The sequence below is a fragment of the Colossoma macropomum genome, unplaced genomic scaffold (assembly GCF_904425465.1).
Source record: "Colossoma macropomum unplaced genomic scaffold, Colossoma_macropomum, whole genome shotgun sequence".
Classification (NCBI taxonomy): Eukaryota; Metazoa; Chordata; class Actinopteri; order Characiformes; family Serrasalmidae; genus Colossoma; species Colossoma macropomum.
In genome coordinates, this window is record NW_023494810.1 from 13,955,670 (window position 1) to 13,966,756 (window position 11,087).

At 38.6% G+C, this 11,087-nt stretch overlaps 1 protein-coding gene across 1 annotated transcript; it reads right to left on the reverse strand.

Moving 5' to 3' along the window:
- Positions 1-6,940: 6,940 nt before the first annotated feature.
- hoxc12b (homeobox C12b) lies at positions 6,941-10,361 on the reverse strand. The gene is made up of 2 exons (XM_036559945.1): positions 9,583-10,361; positions 6,941-8,758 (listed from the first exon to the last, which is right to left on the reverse strand). The coding sequence occupies exons 1-2, from the start codon at positions 10,220-10,222 to the stop codon at positions 8,520-8,522; spliced, it is 879 nt and encodes a 292-aa protein (XP_036415838.1). The 5' UTR covers positions 10,223-10,361; the 3' UTR covers positions 6,941-8,519.
- Positions 10,362-11,087: the final 726 nt, after the last annotated feature.

An 11,087-nucleotide genomic window follows, 5' to 3' on the forward strand; every position in this document is an offset into this window, starting at 1 on the left:
AATTGGGTAGATGTCGGTGTTCAAACAAATAAATACACTTCTAGCAAGGCTCGAATGGTCCTCTTGTATATACAGATATGATGAATACAAAAAGACATTAATTAAAAAAAAAAATCAAATTATGTCAATGCGTTCGTTTAACCCTTCCCAAACCTCTTCTCGAGAAAGGCCGGTGTTATTTGCAGTCATCTTCTAATGCCTGGTTTATCTGATCAGTCCTTCATTAAATTAAATCAAGTGTGCTGCTGATGGAATCTAAACAATCTGTGTGTTGGCTGGCGGGTGTCCACGCGACAACTTTTTTTTGTATATATCGTTACCATGAAAAGAAATAAGCACAAATTATGGAAAAAGTGACAAGAATTTCTCATTTTCATACATCTTCTCCTGGTCGCCCCTGGCCATCGCTTCGATTTGTGAAGTCCATCACCATCACTTTTTATTTAACTTAATGAAGCATGTGTATTGGATGATAACACTGGGCTGCAATAAGGAGAAGTTTAGATATGGTTGAACGACCACGTTAACATGCATAAAATTACAACTTATTGTATTGTTGTTGTTTGTATTTGTGTTTATATTAGTACTTATGTGTAAACAAACACTTGCTGTCAAGAAAATAGTTTTTTTAAATACAATTTTTTGTTAAATTGTGCATAACAATTGCCATCACAGTCAACTTTCACACAGTCACCAGAAACGTCATTCCAACATGCCATTTCATAACCACAGTCTTGTTTGAACGTGTTATTTTCGAACCGCAAGTGTACACAAGCACATGGCTCACTTTTATACTGTATGACACCGAAACAAAAGTTTTTGGACACACTTTGGTCAAAAGAATTGTTCTCGAAGTATGCAAGAACTCCTACTGATGACGCTTGAAATTGCATATATGAAATTAGACTGTTTTTCAAATAAGTAAATAGACTATATAAGCAATGCAAAATGTTATTATATAAAGAAAATTCCAATAGAATCCAGTTTAGATGTCCCTTCCTCTGGACTTCAGCGACCACTGTTTTTAAATTGTGCGTTAAGTAACTGTTAATAGCCTGAGCACAGTGAATTTTTCCTTGACGACGTGCAAACGCGATACTGGGAAACATCCTCAGCGCAGAGACGAGACGGATCATATCATAAATGTGGCTCAGTTTGACAAAATGACTGACCACAATATCCACAATAATAATCACAGTTTTGTCGCATTTCCTTATTATTGATAAAGATATATAATTATTGCATTTTTTCTATTTAAATATAAAACCAGACATAGTTTTTGTTTTTATTTGGTATTGATATAAACTAAGATAAAAAACGCTAATTAGCCTTTTTTTCTCTCTTTACTAGCTAAAAGGTTAAGATGGATCTATTTTCTGAACTAATGAAATTTACTTTCCTAAGAACTGCTTTCCGGAAACAAACTAAAGGAGAAAAACAAGCAGCAACGTGTTTTTTTTCTTCTTCTTCTCTGATATATAAAACAGATTTATGAGAGAGGAAATGGTATCTGCATTTTCTTACCGAATATCCGTTTTTGCTTCCTACTGCATTCTGTTGCGCTAAGCATTAGGCCCTAATTGAGTCTCTGGCTTTATGACGTTTAATTTCCTCTCCGACTCGGGACACTGTTTCTCTCGGGTCAAAGGAGGCTCTCTGCTTTTGAAGTCGGCGTTCCGATCACTTTAAATATATGACATCTTCTTTTCTTATTGCAAAACAATTTCTTTCTTCCAAGATGCACCCCCGGTGCCCTCTCTCTCTTGTCGCGCTCCATCTAACCGCGCTGTAAGTCTTTCTTTATACCTGCGAGGCATTAAAGATAAAACACAGCCGACCGAGGCTTATCAGAAACTTGGGGCTGGACTCCTCGGACTGTGGCTTCAGCACCGTGAACTCAGAAGGGTTTCTCAAAATCACAATCCCCTGCAAGGCGCTTACTAACTTGACCTTCAATTTGTGTGGGTTCCCGCCCACATAGACGGCCTAAAACACGGGGGACCTTGATCTTTCCCTCCAGTGGGGCAGATGGACGCATGACTCACGAACAATGGCCATTTCGGACGGCCAGTGTGTTGGGATTTTGTATATCTGTATCTAAGACTAAAAGAGCGACTTCGCACTGTTTTTCTTGGAAATTACATATCGGCCATAATTCATTACATTTCATAATGCTAAAATATGCTTACTGGGCACCAGTTTGTTCAGTGCTTCATGATATAGAATATTTACACCGACGTATACAGGCATATATACGCTTATTTAGCGACTTGTTTCTTTTAATTTTTTGAAAGCTTTTAAGGATGATAATCTAATCTAATTTAGAAACTAATCTGATCTATTTTTGGAGTTTTTTTCGGATCTAGCTGCTTTATTTAGTTTTATACATTGTAAAAAATGGGTGGTCAATTCAACCTAAAAGAAATACTTCATGTGGTAACAAGTAAATTAACTAGTTTATTCAATCTAAATACATACTTTGAATGAACGATTCTTTCAATCCATGTATTTTTTTTCTGTTTGATCTGATAAACCTTTGTTTACAGTGTGCTTGGTAAATTGGTTTCATAAAGAGATTTCATCATTTTTCTTCTTTTTCATTTTTTTCTTTATTTGGTCACTTTTAAAATTCTAATTTGAATTGTCTTTGTATTTCATAATTTGTAAAGCACTTCGAATGACCACAGTGTATGTTTTATCCATTTCTTTAAAGCTCTAAAAAAGCTTTAAGTTTTAAAAATGAACCAACGGGTGTGTTTGACTTATAAACTGAAAACGTGTCGCCGTTAAATACGTATGTTGCGTTCTCTGAAAGTAATTAGTTAATATAAAATTGACAAAAAAATAATGAAAGTGCATTTCAGTGGATGAAAACTGTTTATGTTGATCCAAATAGCATTCGGTTCCAATCAAACGTTAATATATTGCACTAAAATGTTTGTTTTGTTCCACCAGTTATTGAACTTTATCTTTAGGTAACAAAGCCTATATATACAGACTCTGTTTGATTAAAATTGAAATGCGTGGCATAACTAAATTAAGTTCATACAACAGTTTAATTTTGTGAGTGATTTTCCTCGTCGAAATGTAGCATAAAACAATTCATGTGAGTCATGATTAAACCGGGTAAAGAACATGCCACGTTTGCTGCTTGGCTGTCACGCTGTGTTTGGCATATAGGCTGTACATATTGTTGGTATATTTGAAAACAAAATTATCTTAAAACGCACTGAAAGGATTTTCAAAGCCGCGGAAATGAGCGCAAACGTTAACGGCTAGCGTTGAACAAAATAAGGCTTTCACAAAACTGCCTGCACACTGGAAAAAGAAATATTTGTTTAAAAGGAGTTTTTCACTTCGACTGAGACCGATGAAAAGCAGTTTGTAAACAGGTATTAAAAAAGCATGTTACACCTCCGTGGAGACCTTCACGCCCAGTCCTCCAATGAAAATCTATATAGGCCTGTTTACATTCAGTAAAACTCTTTAATATGGACACGTGCGCGCTTGAGAGTCCCATATTAACAACAACACAATGTGGATCACATATTAAACCGCGGGGATTCTCTCTTTTCCACTTACTATTTCTCTTTCACAATACACACACACACACACACACACACACACAGACACACACATACACACACACACACGCACACACACACACACACACACGCACACACACACACTTTGAACTGAACTTTAAATATGAAACAAATTTTCCCAAAAATCTCTACAATACAATAAACATCGCGTTACAAATCGAGCATTTTCAAAATAAGCATCGATCTACCGCACTTTGGAAAGTGTGGATTAACAGGGAGTATAAAGGTGTAAAAAGATGATCGGATCGTGTTGATATATATTTATATGCACATATATCCTGGTGCAATATAATTGCTTTACAAAGTTACGTTTTTCTCCATTTTATTTGCGTCAGTAATTGTATGTACTGTGATATGCAAACGCTTCGTTTGCATCACGTGGTTAATTTGCCTGTGCAATATTACTATTGTGTATACTACTTTCAAGAATTGTTGAATGTTTGAGATTGTAGTACTGTATTTCCGATTTGAGGTGTAAAATACAGTTAAATGGAAATATTTTGGTCAAATTTGCTGGACAACGACTATTTAGTACGCGTTATCGACTCCTTCGTTTATTACACTATTGTTTATTATGTCTTTATTAATATAAATATCAGCTTGTTACATTATATTTACACTTCTATATTGCCTCCAAACGTAAAGATAACTATCATATACACACAGCCGCAAAACAAGTCAATTTACTTGTTGAAATAAAACTGATCAAATCATTACAATGTAAACATGAAAAACAAACCGAAGAACAATCGCTATTCCTTATCAAAAAGATACACTTTCATTCTGTCATTTCTTTGTTTAGAATTCTCGGGCCGTATCTGCAAGGCTAGCGGGCGTCTGCTGAACATCTGGATGTGAAATTAAACTAAACTAATAGAATAGATTCCTGAACAGGAACACCGCAATGGAAAACGCTAGAAAGAGAAATGCATCGGTTTATGGCATGCATCAACCCACAGTCTCAAGAATATCTGTTTTTGCCCCCTTTTTTCCTTTTTGTGCCCCCCTACACCACCCCTCACCAGCGCCACTCATTCCCACTGCCACATTCAAGGTCTGCGTCAACGGCACAAATCAATGACCACAGACAACCCGCTGTAAAGTGGCCAAAGTCTGTCTCAAAGTCAAAACCGCGCCATACGCAAAGCATTTAGGACGCATACCAAAGGCCAAACGCCTTCCGTGCAGACTGACCAACGCAAGAAAGGTTGAAAGTGCAAAACAAGTTTGAGAATGACCATCTTTCTTGGAGGTACCTTAACGAACTCAACTTTTAGGGATTATCTGTCTATATCTTCGTATATGGCAGAACGGCAGACGACTCTTTAGGCTAATAGCTAATCCGATAATTGGTTGATTATGCATAGTAATACAGATATGAATATGTCAATATTAAATACACGGATTGTGTTTACTTTAAGGAACCTTTATACAAAAGGGACTAGCATTAGTTAGCATTTCAGTCAATGAAAACTGTTCACGTTGAGCAAAAAAGAACTCCATTCCAATGGAACTGAAATAAATTGCACTAAAATGTTTCTTTTTCTTTTGAACAATTGAATTTTATTTTGAGGTAACAAAGTCTGTTTAAACTCGCTCTGCCCTGATTTAATGGAAATGTGTGTCATACTTGAATAAAGTTCATACAGCATTTTTTTATTGTTACATCGGTGAACAAGAGAAGAAAATGTATTCAGTAGCTCTAGTCATATTTGTGGAATTAAGCGCCATCGTCACTTTGTTTGGTGCAACGAACAATATCAAGTTCCAAAAATATTCCTGCACTATAAAAATTGGCTCGTCAGATCAATCAAAAAATTACATAATGTGGTAACAAGCAGCTGAACTAGTGTGATTCAGCTCAACAAACACATTGAAAGAATTTGTTGAATAAAAGTAGTTAATACTTGTTGCTACATGAAGTCGTTTTTTAAGCTGAATTGACAAGCCATTTTTTACAGTGTGCGAACGAATTTCATTTAATTAGCAGGCACTGAAAAAATGTATTTGATGTTACTTAAAAAGTAACCCAGTTACCTTAAAACGTTGAACTATTTGAACTTCTAATAATAAGTAAACTGAACAATAATATGTTTTATATTGTGTTACCTCATTATTTAAAATTCAACTAACTCTAAAAATTAAGGCAACCAGGTAATTTATCTTTCGAAGTCAAAGCATTAAATCATTTCATTCGAGGTTTGGGTTGTGCTGTGATCCTACTCCCAATCCCATTTATTAAACAGAATGCCAATAACAGCGCAAGTCTTATGTGTGCATTTATTTACGAATGGAAAAACTAAATTTTGCAAAATGTGAATAAAGGTGTAATTTCCACCTAAAACGTCACGTGGTACCAAGCAGTTTAACTTGTTTTATTCGACTTAAATAAAACTTTGGAGTAATGCAACGCAATTAGTAGTCAAAAATAGTTTAGCAACTTTTACAGTGCAGTATATTTTTGAAGATTTTTCTGTTTGGGACAGACAGGCACATTCATCTGTTACTGGTTCTGTAACTGGTTTGTACATCAGTCTGAATGAATGTTGGTGTCACTGTTTGGAAACGAACGCACAGCCAGCAGGTTTATTTTTCAGAAGCAAAAACAAAAAGCGCGATTCAGCAAGGATCCCTGCGGAGCAGAGCGTGCTGTGATAAGTGATTCATGTTTACACTAGGCTGCTTGCTTTGTTGTTTTTGGTCCAAAGATTAGCAACCAACAGGAATCACTACATGCATATATATGCTTGTGCATAATACTTCTCTCTTTGACGAAAGAAATAAGTGTGTAGTATCCGTGTTTTGAAGGATCTTCCTCAAAATAAAAAGAAAAAAAAAACATCATAATGCTAAACGCACTGTATTATATATTGATAAATACACAAACTATTGAGTCAAGCAGTTGAACGCAGGAGGCAGCGGAGACAGATTTTCATTGCAGATGTATTATTTTATTGCATCCTCTTTGCAGTCTTGTAAAGGCATTGCTTACTGTGGCCAATTCATATAAAACGAGCTATAACAGGATTTGATATTATCTTTTTCTCATACCACTACCTCGTAAAATGATTTGTTTGAACTCGAAGGCTATCTGTGTTCGAAATCGAACGAGCTTTTCGTGTGGTGGAAGTGAGGGTTAAAGAAGCACGTGCCTGGATTTGTAGGGCAAAGAAGAAGAAGAAACTGAAATCAATGAAACGGCAAGAAAGACGTTTACAGATTTTAATAGACACATTGATACACTCATTTGCATTGACTTCACAAACTAACAAGAGGTGCTGCAAATACAAAGGAAAGAGAAATAGGGCGTCACATCAATAATTCAAAGACAATTCTATATATCGTAGCAACAAATATCACAGTTTTGTTTTTAAGCCTTATAAAAATTAGAATAGGAAGAAAGAGCTGCTGAACTATTCAACTAAGCTGCTAATGCATGCACATACTGCGCTAGGACAAAGCTTTGCTACTCTTGAAATAATGATTAAGCTTGTGCATGAGATCATTTTTTCCTCGAGTAAATGCATAAAATAAGATTTCACTTTGCCATAGTGATCAACAATTCGCGTCTCTACCGTCATGAACTGCTGCTCAATACGGCCTTTGGTCAAAGCGACGAGGATTGGTGGAAGACATGCTTTACCTTTTAACAACAGTTCAGATTTATCATTTTTATCCATTGCATGGGGAAAGGGTCGTGGTCCCCATTTCCTCTCCTACTTTAATACACTGGAGTGAAGAAAAGGTGATTTCTTTCCAATTAATACAGTCTAGACGTGTTCTTTGACCTAAGATAGATAACATTTGCTTATAACATATAATAAATCGTTTAATAAACATCTGTATGAATACTATATAGGCTGTATAAAAGTAGGATGGAGGAAAACATTCAATACACTGTCTTATTATTGCAGAAAAAAAATCGCTGATGATGAATTGCGATGATCCCAGAACCGCAATTAGCGTCCAAGCGACCAGAATCTGCTGACCAACACTGCGTCCCAAAATAGTAGCAAGTATGCCCACTTCTGCAAACGCCCGACACTGACCCCACCCTCTGACCCTACCTTCCACGCACAAAATCTACTTAACCCATGTCTTTAATTTTGATACATTCAAATTGGTGCTTGTTGTACAGCTGGTGTGGAATTAAGATCGCAAGATCGTTCACCGCACAAATATGTATTTGTCCTTCATAATGCAGCTTCCATTAAGGAAAGATCTTCAAATGAACCCCAAGCCAAGGGGGGAATTTTAGCATTAATCTTAGTTTTATTTATTCAGTTTGTTAATGAGACTGGTGAGAGTTTCAAATCTTTTGCCTGGTTGGAAATTTAATGGGAACAAAACGATGCAATTACTTACTTTTTACTTCTAAAACAGATTACATCAACACGATGCAGTAAATTTTAAGCATTAAACATTAGTTTGATCACTTTTGGCAAAAAACTGCACATTTGAATCAAGCAAATTCAATGCATCACTTTTTTTAGTTAAGAAGTGAAGTAAAATCAAGCAAAATTTCTGATAATTTGGTCATAAGCAAGAGAAAAAAATACATTATTTCACACTTTCACATGCTGTACCATTGTATGCTATGTTTGGCTTTTGGTTTTGGTCTCGACCAAACTGTCGTCGCGTTTGGATTCCATGAGATGCTTATTGTTTTTCATAAGGGTGACTCTATTTTTAAACGTGACTACGTTGCAGAAGCATTCAATCAAGCTAAGAAATTGTTCTTCTAGCTTATTTGGTTGTTGGTCTACAGTCTGAAAGTTTCAAGTGTGCTAAAACATTTGCTGTCATTATACTCGAAATCTACCCATCATTCCACAGTCTAAGTGAAGAACGGTCAGCAAAAGGCATGAATGCCCGTGTCCTGAAATGTACAGCTTTCTGTCATCCGTTTCAGCCCTAAAAGAAGGAGAGAGCCTGTTCTCTCAGCAACAGTCTTTTCTTCTTCATACGGCGGTTCTGGAACCAGATCTTCACTTGTTGGTCGGACAGACTGAGGCGGTCGGACAGCTCCCTCCTCCGCTGCCGGGTGATGAACTCGTTCAGCATGAACTCGCTCTCCAGCTCTGCCAGCTGCAGTTTGGAGTAGGGTTTGCGCTTTTTTCGGGTCCGCGTGTGCATAGGGTACCATGGAGCACCTGACGACAGATGGAGAAAGTGAGCGCATGACTGAAGCGGTCAGAGTAAAGATACGTTGTCTTTTAGCTCAGTGTTGTCTGTTTGTTCTAAACTTCAACTATCATTTCCATGCAACATTTAATGGCACTGTAGCCTTGGGCCTGCGCTGTGTTTTTCTTGCAGCAGTGGGGCGCATGGGGCCTCGTCAAGTGAGGTTTAAGCTGCTGTGGACCCAAGCCAACCTGCCATGTGGTGTTTTAAGCGTTTTGATAGTTATCACATATATTATGCTCTAGGTTTGCACAGTGGAGCCATGTGCTACTCATACAGCAGCCCAAGTCTTCAACTGAACGTATAGTTTCATATTTTTTACTACTAGAGTGACCGCAAAGAAACATTTGCCTACTTATTGGATATCTGTCTAGCATATCTTGGAGGTGTTCTTATCATCCACCACTTGATATAGCAATGACCCTGATTGGTGGGTGAGGAGATAACAATGAATCCCAACCCTAGGAGCTTGGTTCTTATTGAAAGCAATGCTACTTTTTGGCTACAATTGTGTGAGATGTGCTGCATCTATGTCCATTGATGAGTGAACGCTTGGCAATATTTGCGACTGACTTATTTCACTGCACTACAATGTCTTGTTTTATAGTCCAATAAGCGTTTACGGTTCTGTAAAGGGCTAGAATGCTTTTCTGAAGCCTCCCCTAGTGGTGTCTATCTGCAAGTATTCCCCCTCCCTGTTGCACCGTTTGTATTCACGTTGGGCTACCTGTAAATCTGAAAATAGACAAAACATGCTGGCAAACGTGCACTGAGCTTTTTGTGGTCCACTCACCTCCTCCCGGAGCTGTGATGCTCGCATGGCTGCCCGGGGATGTGAGAGAATGCGCGATGGTGCACGGTGCTTTGCCCCCTTCGTTGTGCGAAGAGCCAGAGTCCGATTCCAGGGAGTGACAGGATGGAGGGTCTTGGGTCAGATGCTCAGCAGAGGGTGCGTAGTCGTACTTGGAGTATATTCTCCCGCTTGTCATCATGCTGGAACCGTGCAGTCCGTGCTCTGGCGCTGTGTCATCTCGTGCCCTCTCATCACGTTTGAGGTTGGCGCTGTCGGCGCAGTTTTCTCGGTTGCTACCTCCACCTCCACCTCCAGCACCTCCAGCGCCGCTGTAAAAGCATTTGCTCTCGTCTTGCCGTGTGATCTCACATGCTCGGTTGAATGCAGGGTTCAGGGACACGGGGCTGCTAAAGAAGGACTGGCTGTATCCGTTGCAAGGCTCCGACTGAGTCCAAGGCAGGGAGCAAACATTGTCCCTTCTTGGGTATGGGAGGGAGGGTAGACCCGCCAGTTGTCCCCCAGACGCACGAAAGTTTGGGAGGTAAAACGTGTCTCCGGTGTGGATGTTCACCAAAGGTCCCACAAAGCTGCTATTTAGGAGGTTATGCTCGCCCATTTCGGCGGGCCCGAGCAAGAGCATCTAGTTTATAGCAATCTGACATTTAACGTAGTTAAGACGAGAGGCGCGCCCCATTGGCTGTTCTTGAGTCACGTGCGGCGATGGACTCGCGCTACAGAGGGTGCCACCCACCGGCTTCCATTTCTGACCAAACAAAACATTCACTTCTGTCTTACGGGTTTTATAAGCTGTTTAAACCCACTGTAAAGACTTAGAAGTAAAGCATGTGGTCAGCCAAAAGCACATTTTAAGGCGCATAATACACAATACCGTGTAGATGTATTCATTTAGCTTATGTGAGCCTGTGCGTAAAATCACACGGCTGACTGATTGTTGTTTGCATTTCCAGTGTTAGCAAAACTCAAACCCCTTTTTTCTCTTAGCAATAGAGTGAAGGACCCGGTTTTAGATGAACTCACAAATAAACTGAGTGTCATATAAAGCGGCGAGGCCTCCTTTTTACAGGCCAGTTTTAGGGATAGGCAGATGCCCAAAGCTACAATCATGTAATCCTGTAACACTGTCATACAGAAGAGGCCAGTGACTCTGTAAAAACAAAAGCACATCAATGCGGCTTGTGTCTAACCGTACTAGACTTTATTTCTGCTGATATCTCTCGCATCTAAAGGCAATCTTCAGTAGGTACCCCTATAAAATAAGTAACAAAGGGGAACCTGGTTATAAAAGACATCACAACTCCTGTATCTGGATTTTACAAGTTCCTGAATTGGAGTGCAACAATATGCATTTGTCATAATTAATCAAAGAGTGCAACAATAGCAGATTTGTGTCTGTGTGATTGCTTGACATGTAAAGTAAAGGTGCTACGTCAAATGTGCTGGTTATTTGCTACGTAGACATAAAATCCGCGTGCGACTGAGATTAT

Coding starts and splice junctions, on each gene's coding strand:
- hoxc12b (XM_036559945.1), bottom strand. CDS start 10,222: ATGCTCTTGCTCGGGCCCGCCGAAATGGGCGAGCATAACCTCCTAAAT. Junction 8,759..9,582: donor CATCACAGCTCCGGGAGGAG/GTGAGTGGACCA, acceptor ATCTGTCGTCAG/GTGCTCCATGGTACCCTATG.